This window comes from Salmo salar, chromosome ssa12 (assembly GCF_905237065.1).
Source record: "Salmo salar chromosome ssa12, Ssal_v3.1, whole genome shotgun sequence".
Lineage (NCBI taxonomy): Eukaryota > Metazoa > Chordata > Actinopteri > Salmoniformes > Salmonidae > Salmo > Salmo salar.
This window is the reverse complement of record NC_059453.1, coordinates 75,059,363-75,075,977: the sequence shown is the minus strand read 5'-3', so window position 1 is coordinate 75,075,977 and position 16,615 is coordinate 75,059,363. Positions and strand designations below refer to the sequence as shown.

The window sequence follows — 16,615 nt, the reverse complement described above, 5'->3', positions numbered from 1 at the left end:
TATTAGCCAAACGAGGGCAGCACCATCTGAACTTGTCACCCCTGACGTTCTCGCTGTAGCGGAAGTAGCAGACCAGTGTTATCCGTAGTCATCGTTAGCTAGCTAGCCGAAGATTCCTCCCCCTTACCTTGTTGTCCCAGAGAATATATATCTGCTATTTAGGCAAGTCATTACTTTAATTTTATATTTGCCAACATGCCGTTGGAAAATCTGGAAGAAGAGGGTCTGCCTAAAAACCCTGATCTTAGGATAGCACAGCTGAAATTTTTGCTCACGATGGATGGTCACCGACAAGATGCTAAAGTGAAAACCGAGCTCATGGACTCAATCAAAGAAAACGGTGAGTAGCTGACGTTAGCCAGTAAGTGCCGGTACTGGCAAAGTAGCAGGCTACTGGCAAGCTAATAAACCGAAAATAGTAACGTTAGTTATATATTTTGTTTACAACAGATAACTAAGTGGCCTAGCAAGTCATGCTAGCTAGCGTACTCGTATCTTGAAAAACAGTGTTGAAATTGCTAATGTTAGCTAGCTCCGGTAGTTAGCTAACTCGCCTAGCACATTTGTCGCTAGCGAGTAGACTTGCTAACTAACGCGTTTACACGGGTAGTTAACTATTTACACTACACTGAACAAACATATATAAACGCAACATGTAAAGTATTGGTATCATGAGTTGAAAATAAAATGTCCAATATACACAACATTTATGAAACTACAATTTTGTGCACAACATTACATCCCTGTTACTGAACATTTCTCATTTGCCAAGATAATCCACCCACCTGACAGGTGTGGCATATCAAGAAGCTGATTAAATAGCATGATCATTACACAGGTGTACCTTGTGCTGGGGACAGTAAAAGGCCAATCTAAAATGTGCTGTTTTGTCACACTTCCACAGATGTCTCAAGTTTTGAGGGAGCGTGCAATTGGCATGCTGACTGCAGGAATGTTAAACCAGAGCTGTTGCCAGAAAATGTTATGTTAATTTCTCTACCATAACCCCCTCCTACGTCGCTTTAGAGAATTTGGAAGTAAGTCCAACTGGCCTCACAAACGCAGACCACGCCAGCCCAGAACTTCCACATCTGGCTTCTTCACCTGCGGGATCGTCTGAAACCAGCCACCCGGACAGCTGATGAAACTGGGTTTGCACAAACAAAGAATTTCTTTACAAACTGTCAGAAACCGTCTCAGGGAAGTGCATCTGCATGCTTGTTGTCCTCAACAGGGTCTTGAACTAACTGCAGTTCGGTGTCGTAACCGACTTCAGTAGGCAAATGCGCACCTTCGATGGCCACTGGCAGACTGGAGAAGTGTGCTCGTCACGGATGAATCCCGGTTTCAACTAGACCAGACAGATGCCGTAGTGTGGGCAGGTGGTTTTCTGATGTCAACGTTGTGAACAGAGTGCCCCATGGTGGGGTTATGGTATGGGCGGGCATAAGCTACTGACAATGAAACAATTGCATTTTATCAATGACAATTTGAATGCACAGATATACCGTGTCGAGATCTTGAGGCCCATTATCGTGTCATTCATCCATCATCACCTCATGTTTCAGCAGGATAATGCATGGCCACATGTCGCAAGGATCTGTACACAATTCCTGGAAGCTGAAAATGTCCCATTTCTTCCATGGCCTGTATACTCGCCAGACATGTCACCACCCATTGAGCATGTTTGGGATGTTCTGGGTTGCCGTGTACGACAGCGTGTTCCAGTTCTAACTTCGTACAGCCATTGAAGAGGAGTGGGACAGCAGGCCACAGTCAATAGCCTGATCAACTCTATGCGACGGAGATGTCACATTGCATGAGGCAAATGGTGGTCACAGATTTTGTTTTAAGTATCTGTGACCAACAGATCTGTATTCCCAGGCGTGAAGTCCATAGATGGGGCCTAATGAATTTCTTTCAATTCACTTATTGCCTTATATGGACTGGAACTCAGTAAAATCTTTGAAATTGTTGCATGTTATATTTTTGTTCAGTGTCGTTAGCATCACTGTCAGACATAAACCTTGCCAGAAGATACCGACCCTAACATTATGCTTGTTTCCGCTGAGCTGCACTGGGGTTGGAACGCAATCATGGTTACATTAAGACACCATGGAGTCAGCGTAAGATATGGGTCATAAAACGTACCTCAATGCAGGGATGGATATCAAATCAAAATCAAATTTACTTACATCAGCTGATATCTCAAAGTGCTGTACAGAAACCCAGCCTAAAACCCCAAACAGCAAGTAATGCAGGTGTAGAAGCATGGTGGCTAGGAAAAACTCCTAGAAAGGCCAAAACCTAGGAGAAACCTAGAGAGGAACCAGGCTATGAGGGGTGGCTAGTCCTTCTGGCTGTGCCGGGTGGAGATTATAACAGAACATGGCCAAGATGTTCATAAATGACCAGCATGGTCAAATAATAATAATCACAGTTGTCGAGGGAGCAACAAGTCAGCACCTCAAGAGTAAATGTCAGTTGGCTTTTCATAGCCGATCATTGAGAGTATCTCTACCGCTCCTGCTGTCTCTAGAGAGTTGAAAACAGCAGGTCTGGGACAGGTAGCACATCCGGTGAACAGGTCAGGGTTCCATAGCCGCAGGCAGAACAGTTGAAACTGGAGCAGCAGCACGGCCAGGTGGACTGGGGACAGCAAGGAGTCATCATGTCAGGTAGTCCTGAGGCATGGTCCTAGGGCTCAGGTCCTCCGAAAGAGAGAATTAGAGAGAGCATACTTACATTCACACAGGACACCAGATAAGACAGGAGAATTACTCCAGATATAACAGACTGACCTAGCCCCCGACACATAAACTACTGCAGCATAAATACTGGAGGCTGAGACAGGAGGGGTCAGGAAACACTGTGGCCCCATCCGATGATAGCCCCGGACAGGGCCAAACAGGCAGGATATAACCCCCCACCCTTTGCCAAAGCACAGCCCCCACACCACTAGAGGGAAATCTTCATCCACCAACTTACCATCCTGAGACAAGGCTGAGTATAGCCCACAAAGATCTCCGCCACGGCACAACCCAAGGGGGGGCGCCAACCCAGACAGGAAGACCACGTCAGTGACTCAACCCACTCAAGTGACGCACCCCTCCTAGGGACGGCATGGAAGAACACCAGTAAGCCAGTGACTCAGCCCCTGTAATAGGGTTAGAGGCAGAGAATCCCAGTGAAGAGAGGGGAACCGGCCAGGCAGAGACAGCAAGGGCGGTTCGTTGCTCCAGAGCCTTTCCGTTCACCTTCACACTCCTGGGCCAGACTACACTCAATCATAGGACCTACTGAAGAGATGAGTCTTCAGTAAAGACTTAAAGGTTGAGACCGAGTCTGCGTCTCTCACATGGGTAGGCAGACCATTCCATAAAAATGGAGCTCTATAGGAGAAAGCCCTGCCTCCAGCTGTTTGCTTAAAAATTCTAGGGACAATTAGGAGGCCTGCGTCTTGTGACCGTAGTGTACGTGTAGGTATGTACGGCAGGACCAAATCGGAAAGATAGGTAGGCGCAAGACCATGTAATGCTTTGTAAGTTAGCAGTAAAACCTTGAAATCAGCCCTTGCCTTAACAGGAAGCCAGTGTAGGGAGGCTAGCACTGGAGTAATATGATCACATTTTTTGGTTCCAGTCAGGATTCTAGCAGCCGTATTTAGCACTAACTGAAGTTTATTTAGTGCTTTATCCGGGTAGCCGGAAAGTAGAGCATTGCAGTAGTCCAACCTAGAAGTAACAAGTATCGATAAATTTTTCAGCATCAGTTTTGGACAGAAAGTTTCTGATTTTTGCAATGTTATGTAGATGGAAAAAAGCTGTCCTTGAAACAGTCTTGATATGTTCTTCAAAAGAGAGATCAGGGTCCAGAGTATTATTTGAGACGACTGTACAACCATCAAGATTAATTGTCAGATTCAACAGAAGATCTCTTTGTTTCTTGGGACCTAGAACAAGCATCTCTGTTTTGTCCGAGTTTAAAAGTAGAAAGTTTGCACCCATCCACTTCCTTATGTCTGAAACACAGGCTTCTAGCGAGGGAAATTTTGGGGCTTCACCATGTTTCATTGAAATGTACAGCTGTGTGTCATCCGCATAGCAGTGAAATTTAACGTTATGTTTTGGAATGACATCCCCAACAGGTAAAATATATAGTGAAAACAATAGTGGTCCTAAAACGGAACCTTGAGGAACACCGACATTTACAGTTGATTCGTCAGAGGACAAAGCATTCACAGAGACAAACTGATATCTCTCCGACAGATAAGATCAAAACCAGGTCAGAAGTTGTCCGTGTAGACCAATTTGGGTTTCCAATCTCTCCAAAAGAATGTGGCGATCGATGGTATCAAAAGCAGCACTAAGATCTAGGAGCACAAGGACAGATGCAGAGCCTCGGTCTGATGTCATTGAAAGGTAATTTACCACCTTCACAAGTGCAGTCTCAGTGCTATGATGGGGTCTAAAACCAGACTGAAGCATTTCGTATACATTGTTTGTCTTTAGGAAGGCAGTGAGTTCCTGCGCAACAGCTTTTTCAATTTTTTTTTTGGAGGAATGGGAGATTCGATATTGGCCGATAGTTTAAAAAAATATTTTCTGGGTCAAGATTTGGCTTTTTCAAGAGAGGCTTTATTACTGCCACTTTTAGTGAGTTTGGTACACATCTGGTGGATAGAGAGCCGTTTTTTTATGTTCAACATAGGAGAGCCAAGCACAGGAAGCAGCTCTTTCAGTCGTTTATTTGGAATAAGGTCCAGTTTGCAGCTTGAAGGTTTAGAGGCCATGATTATTTTCATCATTGTGTCAAGAGATGTAGTACTAAAACACTTTAGTGTCTCCCTTGACCCTAAGTCCTGGCAGAATTGTGCAGACTCAGGACAACGGAGCTTTGGAGGAATATGCAGATTTAAAGAGGAGTCTGTAATTTGCTTTCTAATGATCATGATCTTTTCCTCAAAGAAGTTTATGAATTTATTACTGCTGAAGTGAAAGCCATCCTCTCTTGGGGAATGCTGCTTTTTAGTTAGCTTTGCGACAGTATCAAAAATAAATTTGGGATTGTTCTTATTTTCCTCAATTAAGTTGGAAAAATAGGATGATCGAGCAGCAGTGAGGGCTCTTCGATATTGCACGGTACTGTCTTTCCAAGCTAGTCGGGAGACTTCCAGTTTGGTGTGGCGCCATTTCCGTTCCAATTTTCTGGAAGCTTGCTTCAGAGCTCGTGTATTTTCTGTATACCAGGGAGCTAGTTTCTTATGACAAATGTTTTTAGGGGTGCAACTGCATCTAGGGTATTGCGCAAGGTTAAATTGAGTTCCTCAGTTAGGTGGTTAACTGATTTTTGTCCTCTGTCGTCCTTGGGTAGGCAGAGGGAGTCTGGAAGGGCATCAAGGAATCTTTGGGTTGTCTGAGAATTTAAAGCACGACTTTTGATGCTCCTTGGTTGGGGTCTGAGCAGATTATTTGTTGCGATTGCAAATGTAATAAAATAGTGGTCCAATAGTCCAGGATTATGGGGGAAAACATTAAGATCCACAACATTTATTCCACGGGACAAAACTAGGTCCAGTGTATGACTGTGGCAGTGAGTAGGTCCAGAGACATGTTGGACAAAACCCACTGAGTCGATGATGGCTCCGAAAGCCTTTTGGAGTGGGTCTGTAGATGTTCCATGTGAATATTAAAGTTACCAAAAATTAGAATATTATCTGCTATGACTACAATGCCCGATAGGAATTCAGGGAACTCAGTGAGGAACGCTGTATATGGCCCAGGAGGCCTATAAACAGTAGCTATAAAAAGTGATTGAGTAGGCTGCATAGATTTCATGTAAATTGAAATTTGCTATCTTAAATGTTAGCAACACCTCCGCCTTTGCGGGATGCACGGGGGATATTGTCACTAGTGTAACGAGGAGGTGAGGCCTCATTTAACACAGTAAATTCATCAGGCTTAAGCCATGTTTCAGTCAGGCCAATCACATCAAGATTATGATCAGTGATTAGTTAATTGACTATAACTGCCTTTGAAGTGAGGGATCTAACATTAAGTAACCCTATTTTGAGATATCACAATGTCTTTCAATAATGTCAGGAATGGAGGAGGTCTTTATTGCAGTGAGATTGCTAAAGCGAACACCGCCATGTTTAGTTTTGCCCAACCTAGGTCGAGGCACAGACACGGTCCCAATGGGGATAGCTGAGCTGAATACACTGACTGTGCTAGTGGCAGACTACACTAAGCTGGCAGGCTGGCTAACAGCCTGCTGCCTGGCCTGCACCCTATTTCATTGTGGAGCTAGGGGAGTTAGAGCCCTGTCTATGTTCGTAGATAAGATGAGAGCACCCCTCCAGCTAGGATGGAGTCCGTCACTCCTCAACAGGCCAGGCTTGGTCCTGTTTGTGGGTGAGTCCCAGAAAGAGGGCCAATTATCTACAAATTCTATCTTTTGGGAGGGGCAGAAAACAGTTTTCAACCAGCGATTGAGTTGTGAGACTGCTGTAGAGCTCATCACTCCCCCTAACTGGGAGGAGGCCAGAGACAATTACTCGATGCCGACACATCTTTCTAGCTGATTTACACGCTGAAGCTATGTTGCGCTTGGTGACCTCTGACTGTTTCATCCTAACATCGTTGGTGCCGACGTGGATAACAATATCTCAATACTCTCTACACTCGCCAGTTTTAGGTTACAGACGCTGTTTCATCCTTTCCTACACTGAAATTACCCTTGCCTAACGATTGCGTCTGAAGCTGGGCTTGCAGCAGAGCTATCCTCGCCGTAAGGCGATCGTTCTCCTGTATATTATGAGTACAACGACTGCAATTAGAAGGCATCATGTTAATGTTACTTAGCTTCGGCTGTGGGAGGTCCTGACGAACCATGTCCAGATAAAACGTCCGCAGTGAAAAAGTTGAATGAAAAAAGTTGAGTGAGGGAAAAACGAAAAATATAAACGGTAAAAAGTAAAAACCGTAAAGTTGTCAGGTAGCAAAGTAAGGTTAGCAACAAAAACGTACAACAGCACGTAAACAAGTCTACAAGTTGTGACCGGAAATAACGTGAAATCCCCAAGTAATGACAGATACAGTACAAGATCCAGTACTTCAGATTTTACCTTTATCCACACTGCTCCATTAAATTGAATACTGATAGCAGTATGGAGAAAGGTACATTTGGAGTACAGTGGCATATCACATCCCTGCATTGAGGTATGTTTTCTGAACCAATGATTGCATTCCGACCCCAGTGCAGCTCAGTGTAAACAAGCCTAACTGTAGAGTCAGTATCTTCTGGCAAACATAAACCTATCCATATCAAACTGCTACCTGGTCAGTTAGCTAGTTGCTAACTAGTTAGATACTCAATAAATTAAATTAGCTAGCTAGCTAACCAGACACATATTGAAGAAAAATGGCTAGCTAGCTAGAATGTTGCCAAAGGTTACAACTGTCAAGTTGAAGCTAGCTAGCTTGTCACTAACGTGATAGCTGATGAATTGCCTCGTTACAGATATGGCACCTTACTACGAGAGCCTGTGTAAAGACCTGAAGTGGCAGCTTGACACAAGCCTGCTGAGTAAGATGAAGAAGGCCAACGAGGACGAGCTGAAACGCCTGGATGATGTCCTGGAAGATGCCGAGAAGAACCTCGGGGAGAGTGAAATTCGAGATGCAATGATGGCTAGAGCTGAATATCTCATCAGAATTGGGAATAAGGTGCTTTTGCATTCATAAGCTGTTACATTCAGAGTAGAGGCCAATGAATCAGAAGTCATGTTAAGTGTTATCAGTCATAGTGCCACGGTTGCACAGTGAACCGTATACAATATACACACAGTATCATGCTATACATACAGAAACAGCAAGAATCTGTCCCAGAAATCCCCATTCCAACTTCGCCATGCATGTAGGTCATTAGCTTAACCAAATAACCCATCAACTTCACATCACCAATATCTTAACTCTTTTTCTTGCTGTGTAATTCCACAGGAGGAAGCGTTGACTGCCTTCAGGAAGACCTTTGATAAGACTGTGGCCCTGGGACATCGGCTAGACATTGTGTTCTACCTGCTAAGGATTGGACTATTCTACATGGACAGTGACCTCATCACGCGTAACACTGAGAAAGCCAAAAGGTAGTTTGGCTAAAAGGCACTGCTTCTCTCTGCATTCACTATTCTATGATGACATGTCATTAAGGGCCTTCACTAACTATTCTAACTATTCTAAGTCTCATGTGTTAACTGGCACGGTTTAGATTTCATAGCAGCCAGCAACATTTTGCCTGCCGTGGCATCGTATTGACTCGTTTCAATGTCCTCCTTGTTTGTGGCTGCACAGCCTTATTGAGGAGGGGGGTGACTGGGACAGGAGGAACCGTCTGAAGGTGTACCAGGGCCTGTACTGTGTGGCCATCCGTGACTTTAAACAGGCTGCTGAGCTCTTCCTGGACACGGTGTCCACCTTCACCTCCTACGAGCTCATGGACTACAAGACCTTTGTCACATACACCGTCTACGTCTGCATGATTGCCCAGAAGAGGCCCGACCTCAGAGAAAAGGTTGGTAGCAGGAGAGGAAGATTCTGAACCCACGGTGGTGGTGTTGTCAACAGGGCATCAATGTGCTTACGTAATTCTAGAGTTGGTAGTTTTGCAGACTTCGTACTTACCCTGACAGACACTAAGACAAGTATGGTTGCAGAAAACCTGAATTTGTTTATACAATTATTTCTACATGTCAGAACATGTACATTTATACTTGTTTTGATAAGTAAGGACAAATGTTTTATACAACTGGCAGATTTCCAGTTCTGTCATGACTATATCCTGTTGACTGTGTTCTCTTTCAGGTGATAAAGGGAGCAGAGATTTTGGAGGTGCTGCACAGTCTCCCTGCTGTCCGCCAGTACCTCTTCTCACTATACGAGTGTCGCTACTCCGTTTTCTTCCAGTCACTGGGTGAGACACCCCTTTTGCTCTCCCCTCATTTAGGCTTGTAAATAGTAAAGCTGAAGAGAATGAATGTCCGCAGCCAGTGAGTGGACATGCATGTTTCACTATCCCCATTTCCTTAGTTGTAAACCTGTTTGTCTCTGTCCCCTCTTTGCAGCCACAGTGGAGCAGGATATGAAGAAGGACTGGCTGTTTGCCCCTCATTACCGTTACTATGTGAGAGAGATGCGTATCCATGCCTACAGCCAGCTCCTGGAGTCCTACCGTTCACTCACCCTGGGCTACATGGCTGAGGCCTTTGGAGTCAGCACAGAGTTCATTGACCAGTGAGTCTCACTTCTAGCTCTTGTTCCATACCCACAATGCCGATTAGTGCTCCATTGTCTTACGTCAGACAGCGCGACGACTCCATCTGCACTGATGGTTGAGGACTGCGAGTCGCATAGGAATGATGCCACCTGTCAGAAGATAATTGGTGCTCTTGATTATACTGATACAGAAAAGGTACTGTGATAACTTAATTTGTTTTTTCTTCGTTCTCAGGGAACTCTCACGATTCATAGCTGCTGGTCGCCTCCATTGCAAAATCGACAAAGTAAACGAGATAGTGGAAACAAACAGGTAAGAATTAGTACCAGTCAAAAGTTGACAACTATTCATTCAAGGGTATTTCTTTATTTGTACTATTTTTCTACATTGTAGAATAATAGTGAAGACCAACTATGAAATAACACATGGAATCATGTTAAACAAATCAAAATATATTTTAGATTCTTCAAAATAGCCACCCTTTGCCTTGATGACAGCTTTGCACACGCTTGGCATTCTCTCAACCATCTTCACCTGGAATGCTTTTCCAAAATTCTTGGAGTTCCCACATATGCTCAGCACTTGTTGGCTGCTTTTCCTTCATTCTGCGGTCCAACTCAATTGGGTTGAGGTCAGGTGATTGGATTCAGTCATCTGATGCAGCACTCCATCATTCTCCATGGTCAAATAGTTCTTACACAGCCTGGAGGTGTGTTTTGGGTCACTGTTGAAAAACAAATGATAGTCCCACTAAGCGCAAACTAGATTAGATGGTGTATCGCTGCAGAATGCTGTGGTAGCCTTGCTGGTTAAGTGTGCCTTGAATTCTAAATAAATCAGACTGTCACCACCACTTCCATGCTTCATGGTGGGAACCACACATGCAGAGATCATCCGTTCACCTACTCTGCGTCTCACAAAGACACGGCGGGTTGGAACCAGAAATCTCAAATTTGGACTCAGACCAAAGGACAGGTTTCCACCGGTCTAATGTCCACTGCTCGTGTTTCTTGGCCCAAGCAAGTCTCTTATTGGTGTGGTTTCTTCGCAGCAATTTGACCATAAAGGCCTGATTCACCCAGTCTCCTCTGAACAGTTGATGTTGAAATGTGTCTGTTACATTTATTTGGGCTGCAATTTGTGAGGCTGGTAACTTTAATGAACTTATCCTCTGCAGCGGTTTTTATAGCGCTTAACTAGAGTTCTTGAAATTTTCCGTATTGACTGACCTTCATGTTTTTAAAATAATGGACTGTCGTTTCTCTTTGCTTATTTGAGCTGTTCTTGCCATATGGACTTGGTCTTTTACCAAATAGGGCTATCTTCTGTATACAATCACCACCTTGTCACAAATGCATTAATTTGTGTAATGTCTTTCCTTAAGACACACCTGTTAATTGAAATGCATTCCAGGTGACTACCTCACGAAGCTGGTTAAGAGAATGCCAAGTGTGGCTACTTTGAAGAATCTAAAATATTTGTTTTAACTTTTGGTTACTGTGCGATTCCATAGTTTTGATATCTTCACTAAATAGTCAACCCTTGAATGAGTAGGTGTCCAAACTTGACTGGTACTCTACATGTAAAACAATTGATTTCTATATTACAAGTGGCAGAGCTCAGGGTTGTATTTTCTTTCCTCCAGACCTGATAGTAAGAACTGGCAGTACCAGGAGACCATCAAGAAAGGGGACTTGCTGCTCAACCGTGTCCAGAAGTTGTCTCGAGTTATCAACATGTAAAATGGATGGCAGTGTTCTTTGGGAGGGAGAGCTGGATTTCTGTATTGTACCAGTATCCAAACAAATAGTTTGTCTGAAGAATTGACCCTCGTGTATATAAAATTCTTTTTGGTGACTTCATTTTCCTTTGATACAGAAATAAAATCAGTAAAGAAGCGACGCAAGTTTTCTGTATAAATAGCTGTATAAATTATTTATTTACAGAAACCTGTTACAAAACAAATAGAATATACAATCTTCTTTAAATATTAAGTAAATCTAACCTACCATGTTTGTTCATGAATTACATAGCAGCCAATACAAGTCCAGCTGATCAAATGATTCTGATAATGTATACAAAAACTACGCACGCTCTTACTGAGGATATTTTCCTCCCGCAAGCTGTGTTGTCTCACTTTCACATTCCAAGTCTGTGGTACTTGATAAACATCTTTGCAAAGTTTCCATCACATGAAAACAAGGTTAGCGTTTTCAGTGGAGGTTGAGGGTAAACAAAACACTTTACTGAACCTGCTACAAGCAATTCATAATTGACCAGGAAGCTTCAACACCCCCTGGTCTGCACCCAATCTGGAAAACATAGATAAAGTTAACGCCAAGGTTTCATACCAGCTAGTTGACAAGCCTTTTTTTTTTTTTTTTTTACCACATTTAGGGTTCATAGGCAGATTTTAAAAGCGAGCTCCTAAAACACTGAACATTCAAGTAAGGTTAAAAAAAAACTGTCCTCAAACAGTGTGAAACAAATTCAGGCACTTTCTTAATTTCAGCATTTTGAAAAGCTGAAAAATAAATGTCCTTAATGCTGAGCTTCAAATTATGTTTGGCAACAATGATGCAAGCAGTTGCACTGTTTATCATGATTGCTTAAGTCCCTTCAGCCTTAAAGGAAAGTTTCAATGATGAAATGTTGAAGTCTACATCTACAGAGGTCGTGTTTACACAGGCAACCCAATTCTTTTTTTTCTTTAATTGGTCTTTTGACTAGATCAGCTCTGAAAAAAGATCTGTTATTGGAGAAAAATCTAATCAGAATTGGGCTGCCTGTGTAAACATGAATGCAGCCAAAGTAGTTGAGTGAATTCATAGAAATCGCTTAGACAACTGGCACAGCTTTCAGCCTGCGGGGCATTTCAGAATCAGGCTATTTGGGTCACAAAATTCTAATCATTTTTTGATTGAGGCAACTTGAAAAAAGTAAAAAGCACAAGTGAGACCTTAGAGTTCAAACAAAACATATTGTCTATCACACAAACACATGCTACAGTGGAAACACTTCACCTTTTAAAGGATCCCAGTACATGATTCATGAGATGCTTCAACCTCTAGTTATAGGCCTATTGCGTTAGACTTGGCAGTGAACCACTTCAAATAAGTTAAGTTCTTAAACGTGTTATTTCAATTACTAAATAAATAATCTCAATTGTACCAAAACATTTTGTATAAGAAAATGCCTGTGCAAAAATACATATTTCAATATGTACAATTCGTTAACAAAATATGTATTCTGAAATAGGGATACTTCGATGTTTGTTCAATACATACAAGAAAAAGCTAAAGTAAGATACAAAACACTCAGCTACTCTGCTGCCTGACATCAGTGGAGTTTACGAAATTTACAGGAGTTACAAAAAAGTAGTAACTTACTCTGAAGCCATCTCCATGAATCTCACACCTCCCAAGGAGCATCATCTCAGACAGAGGGAAGTATTGCCAGTTTAAGACTTCATGCTTGACGAAGGACATACAAGTGTGATGTCAGTCATTACAAACTCCTCTACTCACAAACAACACAGTATTGTGACATTACTAAAGGTACCGGAATGGAAACTAATAGCCATAGCTGGGATAGTGGTTACAGACTATGGTGGGAGAAACAGATGGCTGCCTTTGGCTAGCTTTTGGGGCAAATAAGCACAACTTAAATGTCCTAAAGCAAGTAGTGGGTCTGTATTTGTTTAGTGCTGTTCACAGTTAGGGCTAGGTCTACTGTGGCTGTTCATTAGTAAAATGTTAATAATTGTAGGAATTACGACTTTGAGCTTGGGACTATAAGGTAAAATCTGCATTTTTGTTCAAATGTAGTTATTGACAGCCTTGTTCTGTTCAATGTTCTCTACCTATATAGTACTTGAAATACCCCAATTCATGTTCATTTCAAAAGAATACAATATAAAAACTGCTTAGTTTTAAAGCTAATTATCTCAATCATATTTTTTCAGATAGAACCTTCTAGTCCCAAGAGCAGTAGTCCCTCTTTCACAACCATTCAATCAAATTGTCACATCAGGCATCCTTTTTCACAATTGACCTTTTCCCCCCTAATCTCCAGACTTCTGTAGTTAAATTCAGTGAAAACATGATAAGAAACATAAAAAAGTAACACTTGCATAATTGTTTGGGTCATGTGTGGATCTGCTCATGTCGTTATCTCTGGCTACTGTACATAACATGGCGGTATCTACACACACGCCACAATGATTCAAACCAACAAAATGTGATTGAAGTTATGTAAGTGACAGTTTGTCTTCCTGCCCTCTCTGTTCAAGGCTTCTGAGTTCAGGCCTGCAGGTGTAAGTTTCAATTTCCAGTAGTCCAGTAGAATCTGACGTAACAAAGTCAAACACTCTCACTCACTCACACACACACACACACACACACCGGAAGAGATCGTCAGATACCAACAGATTGCGGCTTGTTGGCTCTCCAGTCACTCCCAGTGGCTCTGCATCATGATGGTGGGTGGGCGGTGCCATGGCTGTTGTGCCAGCCCTTCACCCTCCCTCTGTACCTCTGGAACTTCAACATGGAGATCAAAGGGCAGGAAGGCTGCAACTCCCTCCTCTCCTCCCCCTAGGAAGACCTACCTCAGGACAACACTGACTGACAGGGGGCCAGGTGAGACCCACCCCAGGGCTAACGCCTGCCACCTCCACATGGCTTTAGGAGAAATAGTTCCACTATAGACCAGATCACCTCCACCCTGAGGATCATGGGAAGCTGAGAGTAAGGCATTAGAAGGCCTCGTGCAGTCCAGAGCAGTGTACAGGTTGCCCCTTTATCATCCGCCCCTCGGTTCCATACAGAGGACACAGCCACTGCTGTCGTCAGGGGCGGGCCTTTGGCTGGGGAGAGAGAGTGGCAGGGTTTTTAAATGATAGATTACATTGGAGATTTTTAGTTTATGTTTTGTCTAACGTCAATATATGTACATATGTTGAAGCCAGATAAATCCTAACTCCACAGTAAATTTCCCAACAGATAAAGAGATTGACTGGTTGATGACAGGACGCATTAGCAGCCAGTGTGAGAGGCTGTGGGGGTCCAACCCACCTGATGGATGAGGGAGTTGTTGGGGAGCCCTGGGCCTCCTGGGATTGTGCGTCCATGTTTGCCGTGGATGTTGTTGATTGCTGGAGACTTGGCCACTTTGGGCCTGCCTGGTCCACCTCCACTGTTGACGGAGCTGGCAGCGGGGGAGCCCTTGCGTTTCTTCCCCTCCAGGCGGCCATCAGTGTGGGCATGGCTGAACCTGCTGTGGTGCTCTGAGGCCTGGTGGACAAAAGGCCCCAGGGAGAGGGTGGAGTCACTGCTGTTCATCACAACACTCATCCTTTTGATGGACTCGGCCGGGCTGCCCGAGGGGGGTCCTCTGACCCCGGGCCCCGACACCCCCGCTGGCCCCGAGGGCTCTGCCTTCAGACTGAGGGAGTTGGTCCTGGCATTGGGGCCACAGTTAAGTCCCACACTGTGGACACCGCTGTGAGATGAGGGGACTAGTGGGGCGTGGTGGGATGTGCTCCCTGAGCTGCCACTGTTTACCGTGCAGTTCTTCTTGAAGGAGAAAGAGGAGGAAGAGGTGGGGTTGGAAGAGGACTCTGAGGAGTAGGTGGTAGCATGAGACGATGTGAGGAGGGAGCTGTTCTTCTTCTTCTTCCCCGAGCTGAGGCTAGTGCTGCCCCCGCTGGTGGAGTTGGTTATGGCGGCTGTGGAGGAAGACTCCCGGGGTCTGAAGGACTTGCCACTGGATCTGGACTTGAGCGGTCGTCCTGAAGCCAGAGTGGTGACCGAGGAGTGGGCTGAAGGCATCTGGGGCGACGAAGACACTTGTCTGGCCTGTGCTGCGCTGTAGGCAGGGTGGTCAGCCGTGCCCTGGGAGGCACGAGCGTTTAAGGTGGTCCCGTACGAGAGCACAGACTTGCTGTCGTAGGACTGGGTGTAGGGGGGCGGAGGGGGCGCAGAGGAGGGGCTGAGGAAGCCTGAGGCAGGGGTGCTACCGTGGGATGAGGACAGGGAGTTTGTGCTTGTCCTGTGGGCCGGCGCAGGGGAGGAGTTCTCCAAGGCCAAAGGGATTTTCCTATAACACAAACAGACCACAATGTGCATTCCCATCAGTAACATTTACACATAGGAGAGGAGTCAGCACAAGACCGTCCTGGATAGAAACTGGAACTGCTTTACACAGAGAGGAGTCGGCACAGGACAGTCCTGGAGAGACATGGGAACTGCTTTACACACAGAGAGGAGTCAGCACAGGACCGTCCTGGAGAGACATGAGAACTGCTTTACACACAGAGAGGAGTCGGCACAGGACCGTCCTGGAGAGACATGGGAACTGCTTTACACAGAGAGGAGTCGGCACAGGACCGTCCTGGAGAGACATGGGAACTGCTTTACACACGAGAGGAGTCGGCACAGGACCGTCCTGGAGAGACATGAGAACTGCTTTACACACAGAGAGGAGTCAGCACAGGACCGTCCTGGAGAGACATGAGAACTGCTTTACACACAGAGAGGAGTCAGCACAGGACCGTCCTGGAGAGACATGGGGTATAATACAAAGCAGGATCAATGTCAGCTAACTTGCCTAAATGTTCTGAAATATCTTTGAAACAAATAAAAGTTGAGCTTGAAATGGGCATGGTCTCATTGACTCAACAACCAAAAACAAATATCTAAGTTTAGCTTTCTTAATTAACCAGAAAATCAATAGTTATTTATGGATGTTCATCAAAATTAGCAGGCCAACTCATTGATCCTGCTTTGTGGTATACCCCTCTGGTGTCCCTAATTAGGAGAGTATGAAAACCAGAAGTGTTCCGGCCCTCCAGAACCGGAGATAAATAGCCTAATGGTGTCCCATACAGCACTAGATCTCCCTTCACCACCCGGTGTCGTGGAAATATTCTGTCAATATTTCTCAAATACCGGAGCCTGTGAGTTCAATTAGACTTTATTACAAAGTGGTTCATGAACCAGCTCGGCTTTTATTACTTTGTAATAAAGTCTAATTGAACTCACAGGCTCCGGTATTTGAGAAATATTGACAGAATATTTCCACGACACCGGCAACACTATTGCTCCCTGCCTCAGTGACTTTGCAATAGGTTTGTGGATTAGGTAGGTATTATGGAACGCTGGTCTAATGAATGTACAGACTTACTTCCACATCTGAGTGTTGACGTGCTTGTCCATCATGGCAGTAAGAGCACATCGCATTCGATCCCAGCGCCGGTCAAACGAGTAGCAGCTACTCCCAAATAGTCGACTTCCAAAGGTGCAGTACTGAGCAGCAGGGAGGGAAACAGTTAACAAACTGG

The 16,615-nt window shown here is 44.4% G+C and overlaps 2 protein-coding genes across 2 annotated transcripts in view; one reads left to right on the top strand and one right to left on the bottom strand.

Annotated features, from left to right (window-relative positions):
• The first annotated feature begins 32 nt into the window (after positions 1 to 32).
• LOC106565847 (26S proteasome non-ATPase regulatory subunit 6) lies at positions 33 to 11,174 on the top strand. The gene is made up of 8 exons (XM_014133435.2): positions 33 to 340; positions 7,522 to 7,727; positions 8,001 to 8,146; positions 8,352 to 8,571; positions 8,862 to 8,970; positions 9,122 to 9,290; positions 9,508 to 9,585; positions 10,919 to 11,174. Exons 1-8 carry the CDS (start codon positions 196 to 198, stop codon positions 11,013 to 11,015), a joined length of 1,170 nt encoding a protein of 389 aa, XP_013988910.1. The 5' UTR covers positions 33 to 195; the 3' UTR covers positions 11,016 to 11,174.
• A 6-nt stretch (positions 11,175 to 11,180) lies between these two features.
• The window catches only part of atxn7 (ataxin 7), a 34,566-nt gene continuing 29,131 nt past the window's right edge, over positions 11,181 to 16,615 (bottom strand). Inside the window, exons 11-13 of the mRNA XM_014133430.2 lie at positions 16,459 to 16,580; positions 14,349 to 15,372; positions 11,181 to 14,140 (exon numbers count right to left, since the gene is read on the bottom strand). Of these exons, the coding sequence (XP_013988905.1) occupies positions 14,123 to 14,140; positions 14,349 to 15,372; positions 16,459 to 16,580 (1,164 nt within the window). The 3' untranslated portion in view covers positions 11,181 to 14,122. The remainder of the gene's footprint in view (positions 14,141 to 14,348; positions 15,373 to 16,458; positions 16,581 to 16,615) is intronic.

What these genes read in the sequence shown, in the direction of transcription:
- LOC106565847 (XM_014133435.2), top strand. Translation starts at nt 196, where the DNA reads ATGCCGTTGGAAAATCTGGAAGAAGAGGGTCTGCCTAAAAACCCTGAT. An exon ending in TCATCAGAATTGGGAATAAG is followed by an intron (nt 7,728 to 8,000) that starts GTGCTTTTGCAT and finishes GTAATTCCACAG; the next exon opens with GAGGAAGCGTTGACTGCCTT. An exon ending in GAGATAGTGGAAACAAACAG is followed by an intron (nt 9,586 to 10,918) that starts GTAAGAATTAGT and finishes TCTTTCCTCCAG; the next exon opens with ACCTGATAGTAAGAACTGGC.